General features: G+C 41.2%; 2 protein-coding genes across 2 annotated transcripts; one reads left to right on the top strand and one right to left on the bottom strand.

Annotated features, from left to right (window-relative positions):
* Positions 1 to 671: 671 nt before the first annotated feature.
* Positions 672 to 1,475, top strand: sertad3 (SERTA domain containing 3). Its single transcript, XM_072695782.1, has one exon. It carries the CDS (start codon positions 672 to 674, stop codon positions 1,473 to 1,475), a length of 804 nt encoding a protein of 267 aa, XP_072551883.1.
* A 1,440-nt stretch (positions 1,476 to 2,915) lies between these two features.
* kcnk6 (potassium channel, subfamily K, member 6) lies at positions 2,916 to 16,682 on the bottom strand. The gene is made up of 3 exons (XM_072695049.1): positions 16,177 to 16,682; positions 11,171 to 11,566; positions 2,916 to 5,005 (listed from the first exon to the last, which is right to left on the bottom strand). Exons 1-3 carry the CDS (start codon positions 16,490 to 16,492, stop codon positions 4,767 to 4,769), a joined length of 951 nt encoding a protein of 316 aa, XP_072551150.1. The 5' UTR covers positions 16,493 to 16,682; the 3' UTR covers positions 2,916 to 4,766.
* Positions 16,683 to 17,107: the final 425 nt, after the last annotated feature.

Genomic DNA, 17,107 nt, shown 5'->3' with positions numbered 1-17,107 from the left:
AACTTTGTCATTATACTAATACAGGCTTGTACAGTACAATAAAACACTGTTAGGCTAAGCCTCCTGTGCAGAATAGGTAGGACATACAATGGTGCATAATCAATAGACCCGAGACTGCAAGTACGTAAGTAAGTAAGTACAATTACAATAAATATGCAAATATGTACATGAGGCTGGGTGATTAAGGTCCAAACTAAGTTTCTAAACTAATAATAAAATGAAATAAATATGTAGAGCTTTGATGTGCTGTGCGTGAAAATGACCAGTCTGGTTTGATAATCTTGTATGTAAACAAAGTGTACAGTGCAGAAATAAGTAGCAGATGGAGTTTGGGTACAGAGAACAGTACACAGCTTAAGATGCTGAGGGGCTTTATTCCCCTCTAGCACACATCTGTCATTAGGCATGATGCCAATAGGTTAATGTTTTAACCTCTTCCAGAGAGTCCTATTCTATTGGCAATACGCTCGGAGACTAGATAAGCTGTATGTGTGCATTTTTACATATGTCAGCAATGGGTGCATCTTAAAGTAGCTGAATGCACTCGTTATAAGGGGTGTCCACAAACATTTAGACATACAGTGTATGTTATATTGTTTCACTCCTAGTGTCTTGTTATGGTACACACTCTGGATATTTACTGTTTTGTTATGTCATTGCAGAGTGTAACGATGGTGGCGCGGGGGCTGAAGCGTAAGCTCCATGAGAGTGACGGGGGCGGGGGATCTGTTTGGGAGAACCAGCTTCAGTCTGTTCTGGACATCTCCTTGCATAAGTTCCAGCGTGATCAGACCCTGGTGGAGCCCAGCTTACTCCGTTCCGTTCTTATTAACAACACACTCCGGCAGGTCCAGTCGGAGGTCAGAACCTCTTTGTCTGAAAACGGCGGCCCTTGGAAACGTCAGCCTCCTCAGAGGGCACAGCCTGAGTTTTGTTCCCAACGAGAGCTTGCTCCTCCCAGGCACAGTGCTGCCTCTACTTGCTCCCTGGGACTGCAAGACATGGAGGACGACTTCATGGCCTGGTCCACCGAGGAGGACTTTTCCTTGTCTTCGGCCATTTCTGCCATCTTGAAAAATCTGGACGCTGCTCTTGACAGTGGCTACGGTCCTTCTGTTCCTCAGCGCACTCCATTAGCTTCTGTTGAGAACCTCACAGGAGAGGGAAAGTTCAAGCAGAGCTTCAGCTTCAACCACCAAATGGAAAGCTGCAGAACGATTGATGTAGAAACATCAAGCAGTGTGTCTGGTGGCCTCCAGGACGCCACCATAGATGACCTGCTGTTGGACATTGACACGTCAGTGTTTGGCACAGATGTGAACAGTTTTGGTCCACATACCTTCTCCTTTCCTGCAGATGAGCTTGTGAGATATCTGCCGTCTCTGTCCAGTTCCTCATCTGTGCCATCCTCTTCCTCAGGCTTGAGGGAAATACACGAGCTGGAGCAAATTATGGACATACTCATACGATCCTAACTTGGTAAAGGCAGTTAAAACAGTTCTGTTGTTTGTCAACCTGAGCAGAAACATGCGTTTAAGAGCGATATGAAAAGCCATTGGGTTTGAAAAGTTCTAGAGACGATATTTGGAGGACAGAACACTAAATCTTGTCAGAGGATGTTATAACGTTCTGAAGAATTTAATTGTCTGTAACATGGTGTTTACAGTGTTCGTTCACTACCTCACATAACTGATTTGCAGATTTATTGCTACAGCTCAATCAGTGTTTTTCTTTGGTGCTTTAATTTATGCCAGATTAAGAGATGGCATAAATGTACTGCAAAAATCCTCTTAGACCTAGTCAGTATGTCTGATATTTTAAGTATCACTTTCCTAAAAGAAACAAATTTGTCTTAAAATGAGCAGAACTATTTGCAGTATTTGTAAATAATAATCTATATAATTTACTGAAATTAGCTAAATAATCTGTAACAAGACAACAATTTCACTAGGTAGAGTTACAGTAAATGAGTACAAATGTCCAGAACCAGATGCTCTTTAGACCAGTGTCATAATGAAAAGGAGATATATTGACTTATGGTTGCATTGTTTTTTGCAGTTTACTTGTTAATGTTCAATGCAGAGGTCTCTGTTCAGATCTGTACGGTTCTGAACGGTTCTGAGAGTTGTATAAAACACTGCATTTTTCTAAAGTCATGTTTTTTGCCTCATTAGATAAAAGTACAAGTTGTTTCATTTACTGTAAATCGTTTGTATTTTGGTTGACTGCGTAAGGCGTTTACTGTGATATTCTTAAATTCCCTAAATGTTAAGGAAATGCACTTTGTATGAATTCAGGCCTCCACGTCTGTTTAAAGGCCTGTATTTAAGTATTTGGTGGTTCCACCATAAGGTGGCCTGGTGGACTGTTCCTGTCGATCAGTTTCTGTTGTAGTTGTTGTGCAACCTAAACACAGAGTGCTAAACTGTAAAACCAGATGTTTTATAGACCTACTTTGTCTTAAAGCAAACGGAGTGTAACTAAGTCTAGTAAAACTAAAACACAGTCATTGTGAATATAAAGAAATGTGAAGTTTTTGTATTGGGCATCAGCTCCATGCTAGGTAAGGGTCTGTCTAAGACAGATGAAGCATTATAGATTAGTTCTACTGTTCCAGAAGGGGAAATGTTGACGCCTATGCAAATATTAATGTTACTTTACACTTTTCTAATAAACACTATCTTATTCAAATCTGAGGCTCACTTATTTTAAGCATAATTAAGAGCAGTACCAATAACAAGCTACAGGCATATTCCCCTAAAGGTCAAGGACAAAGTGGGTTTGGTGTAAGACGCTCTATTCTACTGCTATTTTTACCCAGTCTGAATAGTACACAGTGTTGGTGAATGAAACCGGACATCATCAAGTCTACACCCAAACATTTCAGTTTACAAATCTGACAGTAGGATTGAGAATTTGTACAAAAGACTGAACAACTTTATTTTCTGTGCACAAACAGTTTCTTCATTGCTTTGTTTGCTCTGTGGCCCTTTTTGTTCCCTACCATTCTAATCTAATACAGTTACAACAGTGAAGCATCACAAATTAAATCTTACATCAATATAGTTAAAGAAACAGTTCAGGAGGATGAGGGAGGGGGAGAAAAAAAACAAAAACAAAACAAAACAAAAAAAAAACACCAGACTCAATCAAGAACCCACACACACCACAAACTAACATGATTGACAACTGGTCCCAGATTCAATCAGCCAAGACCGCATCACTCCGCTCCAGTTTGAAAGTGGAGTAGCACAACACTGCGCTAAGGAGAAAGTGGTTCTGGTTCCTCCACCGTTGAGCTCTGTGGAGAAATTCATGTTTGTGTTTACAGACTAAAGGAAATCAAATCTTGTTCTAAACATCCATTTTTTCAAACCAATGAAGATCTGGAGAATTTGAGAAGCATGGTTTTTGGGGGAGTTGAGTAAATTTAGTGTTGGTTAGCAACATTAGCCTAACAAACTAAAGATGCATGTGTCTGATAAATCGGCCTTCTTTGCAAACTGATCTTACAGCATTGCACTTCACCCTCCAAATACAGGTGGGCAATATGACCATTTTTTCGCTGCTATAATAAACAATATGGTTTTCTGAGTAATTTGGTTAGTACTTAAAAAACGACTGACCAACTTTATATTGCATTGTGTTTAGCATATCACATCACTCGCTGTCCAGCATTACTACTACACACAGGAATATGGTCAAAAGTATTTTAGACATGCAGTTCATTACTACTGCGGCTGAGAAACAGAAACACTGGAGACCAAACTCAATCACCAGCATGCTCCTCAAAACCGTGATGGTACAGATCCTTTTAACTGCTTAGAGTGAGCTCACAGCTCTCAGACAAAGTCCTCAAGGACTCAGACACCAAAGTTTGCCCCAGTAAACCACTAACAAATATGGGGGCAGAGCCAGAAAATAAAGTAAACATAACACTGCAAAAAAAAAAATAATAATTTGGGGCCAAACAAAATCATCGCAAGTTTAATCTAAATGTATAATAATCCTCAATTATTTTATCTACTGGTAGTTTTTTTCCCCCCCCTGTAATTTCAAGAAATAATACTTAAAATGAGAAGAAATTAATCTCCCAGTGGAATACAACATTCAGTGACTTTAAACATGTACAAATACATAGACATCCAAGTCACAACCCCCTCGGAAGGAGTAGTATTACATATTTAGACTAGAATTAAGCTGTTGATAGGACTATCATTATTGGGATCAATGACCTCACAGTGTGAAGCCACGTTTCTGAGCGTATGGTGGATATGGCCCAAACACTCAATACAGACAACTGTCAAACTGTAAAGCGTTTGATAGTCTAGTTTAATTCAGCATCACTTGTTCAGTTCTGTCCGATCCAGCTCATCAGATCTTGCTTATGAACACAAGATATGCAAAAAAAAAAAAAAACATTAGTTCCAAGAATGAGCAGCCAGGTAGGAGTGAAATGTTTTATATTGTTTGACTTCTAAACTGTTGCATAGTTTAAGGCACCAAAAAAAGGTCTAGGTCTTAGAAACCGAAGTTCAGCCCAAACACCAACAGATGGCGCCAAAGGAGAAAAAAAACAAACCCAGAAGAGACAACTTTGGTACATGAAAGAGTCCTACAATTACTCCTCGACATCAATACTGCATGAGCGCGCCCAAGACAGGTAAGCACCACCACCACCACACAGTGTGGTGCAGTCCGCATACAGACACTCAAACTGTTCACTGGTCAGTGATGTGTAGTGCATTAGTGCATTGGGGAGACGTTTATCTGCTGATGGAGTTGTAGGAGACATGAGAGGCAGGATCCAGGGGCTTGCTGGCGGCCGTTTCCTCTTCCCGTGGGGAAGTCTCATTCACAGCTTCCACTATGGGCTCCTTATCCTCATCACCGTCATCATCACAGTTTGGCAGGTGGAAGAAGGCAGTCCAGCCCTGAACGTCTGCCAGCTTGTGGAATGTACGCAGAACCAAGTACATCACCATCAGGCCCACAAACAGGTACACTGAGAGAGGAACAGAAAGAGAGGGGGTTAATAAACAACCACCGCAAAGAACAACCACAACCTCAACTTAAAGCTAAAAAAGTGAACTTGGTAGTCTCAATGCTTAGGTCTTGCCTGAGCAGGAAATTACAGCCTTTAACTACGACGGCTACTACGACTACCCCCTTTTCCTGAATGAGCACTTCTTTTTAAAATTGAGGTATAAACATAACCCATACCATTTTAAGTAGGTTCATTCCTGCAGTTCAATCCAATCTAATAATGTAATCTAACCTGGCTGGCCTGGTCTGCAAAATGTCAATTTATACATTTATTTAATTTATAAAATAAAATAAAAGGAGGAGGCAAATGTCTATGAGACTAATTTACACTATATGACCCAAATCAACTTGTTAAACATTCCATGGGCATTAACATTGAGCTGCTGCACGAACGGACAGTGGAATATGTGGCGTTCGGTGAAAGTGCCATCGTTCAAAGTCATTGAGCCCTTCAGTAAGACCCATTCTTCAGCCAAGGATTGTATACACCGATGTTCAGCCCAAACACATCTAGCTGCTGATTGGACAACACCACTGACATAGCTATTAATGAAAGGGGAGGGAACAAAAAAAAACCAAAAAAAAAAAACCCCATCCCGTTCAATCCCAAAAACGTTGTGTGCTGTTTTGCCGTAGTTTCCGGGTTGAATGTGCCTCTGGTACTGATGGGTGTGACGGAAACACCTGAACTGAATTAAGGGGTGTTCACATTTTTGGCCATATAGTGAATCAACATAATATGCAGTTGTCTCTACAGGCTGGTGTAGAGACAACAAACAAAAAAAAGAAGAAAAAAAAAGAAAAAAAAAAAGAAAGGAACTTCTCACTTGTACACACTCACACACTCACACACTCACACACTCACAGGAAGTGGTTCATCATTGTGTTTATTCACAGTATGCAGAATCAGATGATAACATCCTGCATAGTTGATATTGGCTCCTTGGCCCCGCTTTGCTGTTGCGTATAAATGTATGTGTTTAGCGGGGAGCATGGCTCAACCAAATACACAGCATGCTGTAAGCGAGTGCTGAGGTTAGGCTGTGGTTAGGCTTGGTGCTGCTGTTTTATAAAAGATGGGTCGTTTTCTCAGAAGTTAAAAGAGTTAAAAGAGCTTCACATAGAAGAGTCTGAACGTCACTCTGGAAGTGGCTGAATTTTTAGCAGTATTTCTTGTGACTGTACTTGAGGAGTGAAACGAGTATTCATGTATTTCACTACATTCAGCACTGTGCAAGCATTTGCTTTTTTCCACAGAAGCTCTTTATCTGGGCAATAAGTGTTTATTTACTCAGTAAAATGGATATTAAAATAACACAAACATTCATACAGAAAGTATGAAGGTTTTACATCACTGCTCATTTAACCATCTCCGAAGCGCTCCTTAGAGTCTAGTATTATTTACGGCCATCATCCAACACCTGCTTTAGTAAATCAGTGCTTAATGTTAAAATCAGATGAGCTGGTTGTGGAATTGAACCCATCCACATGCTGGCTAGAGACGTTCCCAGCAGAAAACAAAGCTTTGTTCTACGGACTAGCCCACAAGATCAAGAGATTTCTTCATGTACTTCATGTAGATGCCTGTAGGCCATGAAATTCTCACATCTAGAAGATGCTATTCCATAACTTGAGTTTAGGCATTCCCAGTTCCCCCACTATCTAAAACGCCCTCAATCATATGATGCTACCAGTGCTGGGAGGATGACAGCTAGCATGGTCTTCCTCCAAGACACAGGAAAAGGCTTCACCACATCTACTCAAACTGCTGCCAATACAACACCACTCAAGCTCAACACGCTTGGTCTGCACTGTGTGACAGTAGGGAGGGAGGACTGTCCTACACATCCAGAGAAAAAGAGGAGGAGATTAATGCACTCTGGGACCCCAGATAACTGACAGATAGCTGTGGCATCACCAAGCATCGAAGGAATTTCATGGATAATATGAAACTGACCCTCTAGAACAGCTTCTGGAAAGGCTTTCTACAAGATGCTGAAGTGTATGACCCTGCGATTTGCAGCCACACATACTTTCTATTCAGCAGCAGTCACATGACAGACATGACCAGCACGTTTTGCAAACGCACTCATTTCTAATTCTCTTTAGAGCAGAATATTACTGCCCCGCTCAGACCGACATGAGCCAGCCTAAAAATCACAAATGACGAAGCAGCTCCTCAGAGCTCCCCACACCCGAATACTGACCACACAGGTGTCACATAATGCGGTTTCTCTCAAAAACTTATAAAAGCATATAAAAGAAACAGCAATCCATAAGTAGGGGGCACACAATGCAGTCAAATATCTACACCAACGAGCCCAAATGTATCTAGACGTACATAACAGGAAACTAAACACTACAGCATCAATGAGGGGCTAACTGTATTACACTAGATTTTTCAATATCCCAGCCATTTACCTCAGTCAACACAGCTTATATAGGCAAAATGAATAGGTTGACACCTATGATTTTCCAACAAGCCCAATGACTCCATTCCATAAAGACATATATTGTCCTAATGCACAGTTATCAGGCGTTCGTAGTTCTCTAGACATCTTTGAGGGGGGAAAAAAATCCTACTTCTATTAGCTTTACATTTTTAAAGTTATTGTAAAAAGTGATTAAGTATTATAAAGAAACACCAGCACACTTGTTTAGCAACTGAAAAATAGATGGAGTTCATTTTGTGGCAATGAATATTACATTTTGAGGGGAGAATGGTGCTCTAAACACAGCTAATGAATTTGAATGCACTTGCCAGCACTCTGCTTTCATTCAAAACCTTCAACAATGTCATTTCCTTTCAAGACTCGTACGTGCAAAACACCCAGGTTCCATTCAAAACTTGAAAACTTCCAATCGGGCCCTCCTACATGCCCACAAACCATTTACTCTCAGTTCCTCAGACCTCTCAACTCTCAGACCTGTTCAGTGTAAACTGTTGAATGCAGCATGACTGCACCCCAGTGGCTCCATTAGCCTGTTTTGTTAGCTTAGCTAGGCTGTTTGCCAGTTTCACCCAGAGCATCAACAAAAGCATTCCTCAGAGTGCAAGCTTTTCACTTCAAACAGTAAATAATTAGATCTGCGCCGCTAAGCCGTCTCATATGAGAACCAGTACTTACATAACTAAACCAGCAGCAGAGCCAATCTGCACAAACCCAACAGTGTTAAGCAGAAGGTCAAGTAAAATGCATGTGTATGAGTTACTCTGTACTAACGTACCCAAAAAATTTAAATAAAATGGACATCTTACAACAGCGTTTACAATAAATGGGTGGGCTTCCTGAACCTTAGACATACAATACACTATACAGACAAAGGCATTAAGACTTCTGCTCATTCATATTCTCATTTTTTTCAAGTAACTGTCTACTGTCCAGCATTGTAATCAGTAACAAGTGCATTTGTAAGGGATAACCACCCCACCTCATCCCAAAATTATTGAACAGAACGCAATCATTCCAGAGAACACCGTTCCCCTGCCTAATGCTGGGGGGCTTTATATCCCCATCCTATATCCTCGCCTAGAATCAGGCTCCATTATATTGCCATTATATTATATTTTGTGACATCCGGTAACAGACGCCCAAGCTGGCTACGATCGCCCACACTGAGTGATTGGGCAGAGGGAGGAGCATGCTACCCAGAAAGAGAGCGAGCGTGAGAGAAGTTATGCTCTCTGGGACTCCCAGTCACTGACATATGGCTGTGGAATTACCAGGGACTGAACTGCCAATCTCCAAAAGGATGTCGCCACAGCTTTTTAATTAAAATTTTAAGACACATTTTCCATATTTTTTTTGGGAGTGGTTTAGATGGTAAGAACTTCAATGGTTTAGTTGAAGGACTTCAGAGAGTCTCAGTAAATGCGTTGTTCTGAATTTTAAATGTGTTCAGGCTTGCAAGCAAATCTCATACTGCATGTTCATTTTGGCTCAGGTCAAAGTGTACATTAGCTCTGAACAAGAAAGAAAATTAATCTCCACTTCAGCCATGTCTCTTAATAAGTAAAACACAAACATTGACTGCCTGACTATACATATTAGACCCCTGGGCCCCCCTTCCCCAGACCCTACATTGAGAATAATGGTTCTACACATCTGACCAGCAGTAAGCTACACATTTCTACTGGTTCTGTGAATGAATTCAGAGCAGAAAACACTGTCCATCTTAAATTACAAGACTACGCCACTTGGCGCCACACTTCATTCACAAAACCGGATTTGTCTATATGCGTTTACTTCATTATGAATCAATGCAATGGAGTTAACCAAAAATAAATAAATAAATAAATAAATAAATAAATAAATAAATAAAAGGGACTTCCTTCTACAAGGTTGTTCAAAACCATATGACCGAGCTAAAGAAACATACTTCAGGTGTTTACTATTGATGGAAAGGACTACTGATGGTCTGCCCAACCAGATAACTCACACCATGTGCATGTTTCACTTTCATGCATACTCAGATCAGGTACTTATCAGAGGGCTGATCTCAAATAGTTCCTCTTTTTATAGAGTCTCGGTTCCTGATGGTACAGGGAGTTTCTCCTGACGCTAGTCAGGTTTCCACCAGACAGTGGAATTCAAGTTATCAAATTAAATTAGAGTGAAAAACTAAGTTCCCTTCAGCTGTGTAGAAGAGAGCAGTCTCTTCATCATGCTGGTAAAAATAGAAAGCAGAACTGCGGAGGAGGTTGACCGAAAGCTGAGCAGCTTGTGGAGTTCATTTTCATGCCTGTATTTTACAGTGTAAGAGCTCAGAGACCAAACACACTGACTAACAACGGTAAAGAAACATCTAAAAAACAGCTACAGCTCCTTCGGTCAGTTTACCCACTAGAACAGCCCTCTGCTTTTTCTCAGTCAGAAGATAAAGTTAGATCAGCAAGTCATTTCCTCCTCAGTCCACTGGGACCTGCTGCGGTCATATTTCAGAGCTACAGCTGGACACCAGAATGGAAAGTTTTATTTGCATTTTCAGTATTTCTTAATTTGCAAATGAATTCCCACTGAATTTTCCATCGTAAATGTGTCATCCAAACTACAAATCATGACTGAGTCTGAAAACATGTTTGGTATCAGAGGTGTGCTTCTTCACTTTACAACAGGAGATGCGTGGCCAACACGGATACTTGAACAGTCACCGATCTCATCTCCCTAAACAAACACTGTTGCTTCAAACATCTGATGACAAGCTACACAAGCAAGTTTGTTCATAAACCAGACTGGATAGACCTTATTTAAACATTTTATCTAAAACTGGAACCACATCCTCGTAATGTTCTGCTTTGTAGTGCTAATCCACTTAGCCTGGAGCGCAGTGCACGGAATGACCCTGTGCCAATTTCTCCACTGTTTCAGCTCTGGGGAGAAGTTTATGTTTGTGTTTTTAGACTAAAGTTAAAAAGATGAGAGAAATTTTTTGGGGCGTGTTTACAGAGATTAAACTAAAGAAGCACATTATAAGAACATGTTCTCAGAAGTGAACTCAAAAGAAATGAAAAGTTCAATATAACACTAGCTCTAGGGATAGATGGAAGATAGATGGAAATGTTCGATGCTCATTCCACTTATTGGTCATAAATGATCAGCAATAACAAGTGATTGCATTTGGGTGTACCAAGGGCCTTAGTGTGAAAGAAATAAAATCTGCAGGTGTATCAAAGCATACGATCATACAGGTCTACCAGCAGGGGCAAATATCCCAGTCTACAGGAAATTCTTTTCAGAACTGTGTCAAGATCAATGGACAGGAACCGCCAGTGTGTTTCACGGCGAACACTCCACAGGGAACTGCACATCATGACCATATGGAGCAAAGTGGCACACAAGAGGCCTTTGCTCACTACTGCTCAAGAATGCTGAGAATTTCTGGGTAGACTGGGATTGTTGCCATTTTTGCTGGTAGACCTGTTTGACCATCCACTTCAATACACCTGTAGATTCAGCTACTTCCTTTAGGCTATGGCTTTTGGCACACCTAAATGCAATCACTCCTTACTGCAAATATTTTACATCTGCTTTATGACCCACACATCAAATGGGACACTCACTGCACTGTACCACCTCTTCTCAATCTAGGAATTCAGTCCTAGATTGAGTACAGTCCATCTTACCCATAACGGAGAGTTTGTAGAGTGGTCTCAATTTCTGGTCAGGCTGCTCCCCAGGTACAAAGTCCCCTAGTCCAATGGTGCAGAGAGAGATGAAGCAGAAGTAGAACGCCTCCAGGAACGACCACGAATCCTCTATAGTGCTGAAAATGGCTGCAGGCAACACAAAGAAGGCCAGCACCACCACAGTGAGCAGAACGATGAAGTGTCCGGTGGCAGCCGTGTGGGCCTGCCAGCCTGACCGCTGCTGCCACAGCGCGATTGGCTTGTAGGTCAGCGGCCGCATTAGTCGCTGCACACACGCTGTTAGCACCAGCATGGTGAAGGGCACGCCGAACAGAGCGTAGACAATGGAGAAGGCTTTTCCTACATCTGACAGAGGGGTTGTGTGGCCGTAACCTGAGAAGAGGGAGAGGAAGCAGAGAATTAAAGTGAGTTTGGCTACCCACACCATACCCCAACTACCCACACCATACCCCAAATACAGCCAACCAAGACATGCTAGAAAGAACTTAAATCAAGTCTATAAGAGATTACTAAACCCCTCCTAATGCTTCGGGGGGAGTGTGCGGCGATTTAGACATAGGGTAGCCAGCCTCCTCAAATAGATATAAGGAACATAGGGTTTGGGGGGGTGGAGTGGGGTGAGAAAAAGGCATTCTGCTAAATCTTGCCTGCTTTACCCAAAAAGAGCCATACATCAAGGGCCATTAATCAGACTATCCACGATACACAAAACTGAGCCTGCCAAGAAGGCATCAGCTGTGTTTACAAACACAATGCATAGAAATGCAATAGAAGTACAGATTAGACCACAGTGTCTGCTCCAATGTCAATAAAAGCTCAGAAAGCAGAACCTCTTGGCCCAGAAGCCTAAAGCAAAAATAGGGAAACCATTACTTTAGAGTCTTTTCTGCATTGGTTAACACAGCATTCCTCACCCAAAGACTTTTCCCAGTTAAGGAACGGCCTCTTAATGTCTAGAGTGTTTAATTTTGGTCCGATAAATAATGTGCAAAACATTAGAAAGGCATCAAATGTCTATTATAAGAATGGACAAATTATTTCTCAGTTACAATATTCAGAGGAGATCAAATGTACCCCATTTTTAACTAAATTATCTTACATTTGCAATGCACTTCGCTGTACAAGACAATCAGTTTGTAGGTTTTACATAGGCTAAAACAAGGAAAACGAGAATGTCATTTTGTTAGCTGGGTTCCTGTGAAAGTCTCAAATGGGGAATTGACCAAATACAGTAGCCAAATTAGAACTGAAAACATAGACTGATGCAAAATAGGCAAATTAAATTAACCCAGTTTTCCCTCTTACTTCAAATGTAGTTCATCCAGCAAGAAAAGTTAATGTTTGAATTTCTGATGCTACAAGGGTAATCTGTAATAGGCTTATTATGTGGATTCTGATTTCATATGGTTATCTATGTGAATGGACCGATATAAAAGCACCGACAACATTCATTCAAACTTCTATTGTTTTTAACCATGCAAACATTTTTTTGCAGGCAATGGCTGACCGTTGCTGGGTAAAAGCTCAAACCAATGATGGTTTTTGTTTTTTTGGAGAAAAATACAGCTTCAGGCAGGCAAAACATCTGGAAAAGTTCAATTTCTTACAGAGAAGGTTGTGTTAAAAGTTAAGAGCTATCTGAACAGGTTGTATAAAAGTAAAGCTTTATGTAGTCCAGCAGTTCCAGTGTGACCTCCAGGGAGGCTCATACAGGAAAACAAAGCTGAGGCTGTGTCCTATTTTAAAACTTACATTGCCAAAAGCAACCCCAAGACTTGTATTTTGAAGAAGAAAATAAAGAGATAAAAGGAAAATAAATTGTGGACTGTTATAGAGATATAAGAGTTATAATGCTAAGGTTGCTAATCCTAAGGTTGCTTTACCCTAAAGCTCTGCTTTACAGACTGAACATTAACTGCCTATGCAAATATGTTTAAAGGGCCCATATGAGGGCTAGGTTACGTCACTGAAACGCATTCTTGATTGAAATCAGAGGCACATCAGTTCCCCCGCCTCGCAGCAGAATAAGCAAAATAAGATGCAATGTGTGCATTTTGGTTGGCTTTCTTTATAAGAAATAACGTGTGTTAAGATGGTGGGATTTAAAGAATCACTTGCCAAGCCTGGGTATCGAACCCACAACCCTGTAATCAGCCACCACTGCCCCATTTTTGATATGATATATAGAACTTCACAATGAAGTTAAAAGAATTCTCATTTCAGGCCCAATACTGGGAATCTGAACAGAGGTCATTAATCATCAAGTCTTAACGGCACTGTAACTGTAACCATGTGTGTTCCAGATATGGGCCTGCTAAATTTAAAAGATTTATTGTACTCAAACTAAGCCTGTTTCTAACATTGCATAACATTAGTTTTTCCTATATGAACCGAATTAGTATGGATAGAGCTCAGAAGAGTCTAGAAATCCAAATCTCAAAACGTTAAAGGTTCTTTAGTCAAGTTAAACCAAGAGCCAGAGCTCCAAACTAAAACAGTTGGAGTTACACATCCAGCTTTTCAGCTGCTTTACCACAGAGAGCAAATACAGAACCAGCAGTTTTCGTAACAGATAAGGTGGACAAGAACTGAAGGAACCCATATCCCACATTGTTCTTCGATTTTATCAGTTGTAGTTTATCAAATGTAAAACAATGGTGTTTCAGTCTGGGGGGTGTGCCGTGATGTTAGTCTGACTGGCTGGTTGGTTCACTTTAGCACAGTCAGTTCAGCATGCCTATATAAAGTCTATAAAAGCCAACCATCCTGCTGCTACCAGAGTCAACAAACAATAAAGAACTTCAACCAAGGAAATCATTCTACACTTTACAGCTCTAGAGGACAGGGGAGGGGGTACTTATGTTCACATTATAACAGGTTTCATTATAGACAGTGTAACTAGTCCAGTTTAAATGCATGTAGTGCAGTCAATTCTGAATAAAAATCACTTTACAAAGTATGCCATAGCATTAAAATCAGACTTAGAATCTGACGTTATTAGAGCATTGTCCAGTCTCTGACTATGTAGTTGAGCACCACGTTGGGGTTGTGGGTTCAATACCCAGATCAACTAAGCTGCCACTGTTGGGCCCTCAAACAAGGTTCTTAAACCTCTCTGCACTTGTGTCCAATACCCAATGTTTGCTGTAGCACATGGAGCAAATAATGACCCATCAGATAAAGACTGAACAGAACTCCCTGCATTGGAACCCAGTGTCCAAGTTATCATAGAAAACTAGCTTATCACTTCAGACACAAACAATCCCAGGTTAATTGCTGTTGCTTCTATTGTTTTAGCAATTTAAACTTTTTTTTCCATATATACAATGTTCAGCAGACATTCATGTTTCTCCACTCTTAACCCACCCTACCAAACTCATTGAACTACAGCTACCGTTAAAGTAAACACATTAGAGCCTCCAAATCTGCAACACAGAGAGAGTCTGAAAGCAAGAGTGCAGCACAGTGGTCTAATGCAGTACATTCTGAATAATAGACCCTTTATGGGGTTCAAATCCAAGTGCCAGAGCAGGAGAATAACAAGACATGTGAGTGCAGATGGAATCAGCAGGGGGAAACAAGTCTAATATTACAAATTATGAATGGTTTTCCCTGATTTTGGAGTGCACACATCAGAGCAGGGAAGCTAAGAGTTAATGATTAAACAGAGATATGATAATGTGTAACAGAAGAAGTGTGTAAACCTGTACTCAAGTAAAAATAATGCTACTTTCATTTAACAATTAGCTACAACAAACTCAATACCAGCACCAGCAATGACAGCAGTAGCTCGAAAACGACACCGCCAGAAAAGAAAAGGGTTCTATAAAGCACTGAAGAGAGGCATTCTCTCATCGTAGTGGAACTCATGGGATATATAGAGGGGTTATCAAAAAAGGTTCTTTAAACAATCACATACGAAAGGCCTTCACCAATCCAGTTTTTTAGTAAAAGCAATAATTCTGTATAAAATTCTATATAAACAATCCAAAGAACCATCTGAATACTTTGGATAAAGGGATCTTAAGAGTGGAGGAAATCCTTCTGAACAGAACTATTTAAATAATTCTATAGACTTTTAAATGGTTCTACAAAGCACCACTGCCTTTACAAAAGAACCATTTAAGAGTGTAATGAACATTTAAAGGGTTCATGGTTCTATACCTACAATGAGCCCCCCAAAGAACCCATTTTAAGGGTGCACTTAAGTACTCCTAGACATGCAACAGGACTTCTTAGCAGAACCACACACACACACACACACACACACACACACACACACACACACACACACACACACACACACACACACACACAGGGTTTACAGTCCACAGTGTACTTAAATGTGAGTGACCTACAGAGCTGCCATGGAACTTTTTGGAGCATCAAGCATCTCAGCATACAAAAGGGGGTTCTGTAGTAAAAGCAATAGTTCTCTAAATCTCAAACAAGGCAGCGTGAAGTTCTTGGACAGGCATAAACATTTTTAAATGTACTGCAACTTTTACTAAAGAACCTTTCTTAGTGTGTAGCAGACATCCATTTAGAGAGTGAGCGTTCACAGTTCTCTACAGACCACATACCTTTATTAAATAAATTAAAACTGGTTCTACATAACTTGGAACCAGGACAGCTTATAACATTTGAATGCATTGCCTGGTTAAAGGGTTCTTCAGACTGGGGAAACATTTTGAACAGAACCCTTTAAAATGATTCTTCATGCTTTAAAAAGTCCTAATTACAATCACATAACCGTTATTCAGAACTATACAGAACCCTGTATAGGAGTGTAGAGCTGCGCTGTGAAACTATGTGGACTTTTTTTTGGTGTCAAATACATTAAAAGACTCTTTTTGCTCCAAAACTCTTTAAAAATCGCCCTTAAATCGTACTTTGGTAGAGGTTTGTGGGCGAATCGAGAACATCTGGGCCTAAACCAGTGAGTAAACTCCCAGCAACAAGTTCCAAACCAGTACACTCACCCACGGTCGTGACCAGAGTGTTGGCGAAGAACAGGGACGAGGCCAGGTCCCAGTTGGAGCTGACCGAGGCGTTCCTGAGCGCAGAAACTCCGTATTTGTTGGCCTTCAACACTTTCTCCAGAAAGTCCTCCAGCGTGGAGGCGTTGATGCAGCTGAGCTGCAGGATCTGAGCTTTGAGAGAGCTCAGCTCGGAGTGAAGGTTCTCCTCCACGGGCCGCTCGATGGCGGAGAACACCAGCGCTCCCAGCAGCAGGTAAACCACGTAGGCTAGAACCAAGCCCCCCAGGAGCAAGAAGGACCTAAGGAAGGGGGACATTGTGGGCTGAGGGACGCGGGTCAGCCGGGCCACGTCTGCAGCAGAAACCGCTGAAGTTTAGCTGCCTCTCCTTTAAAGGCTGAGTTGCAATACGTGAACTCCTCCCTCCTGCTAAACGCTCTGCCTCCCCATCCTGAAACTGGAGAACCTCCTCTCAGTAGAACCTCTACTGCCTTCCTGCTCGTTTACCGCTCGGTTTATATTTGAGTGTTTTGTAGTATTTCCCTGCTGTTAAATATTTACTCTAGCCATAAGTATAGACCTGCATGGCTGCTGTTTACGTCTGATCACTGTACAGGAAGTTGAGCCTTCAGTTAAAATAAAAACAAGTCCTATCCTGTGCCTTGCAGAATCATGTTCACCTCCAGGAACGGAGGAATCTCTGTCCTGCACATTTCCTGCTATTCTGCAGCCACTGACGTGCTTGCTGTCTAAATATTTTTGATAACATATAGCGCCATACACTCACTGGCCACTTTATTAGAAACACCTAACTTGTGCTTCCACTCACTGGCCACTTTATCAGAAACACCTAACTTGTGCTTCCACTCACTGGCCACTTTATCAGAAACACCTACCTTGTGCTTCCACTCACTGGCCACTTTATCAGAAACA

This window comes from Salminus brasiliensis, chromosome 13 (assembly GCF_030463535.1).
Source record: "Salminus brasiliensis chromosome 13, fSalBra1.hap2, whole genome shotgun sequence".
Classification (NCBI taxonomy): Eukaryota; Metazoa; Chordata; class Actinopteri; order Characiformes; family Bryconidae; genus Salminus; species Salminus brasiliensis.
Note: the sequence above shows the minus strand (reverse complement) of the source record. Positions and strands in the feature narration are given on the sequence as shown.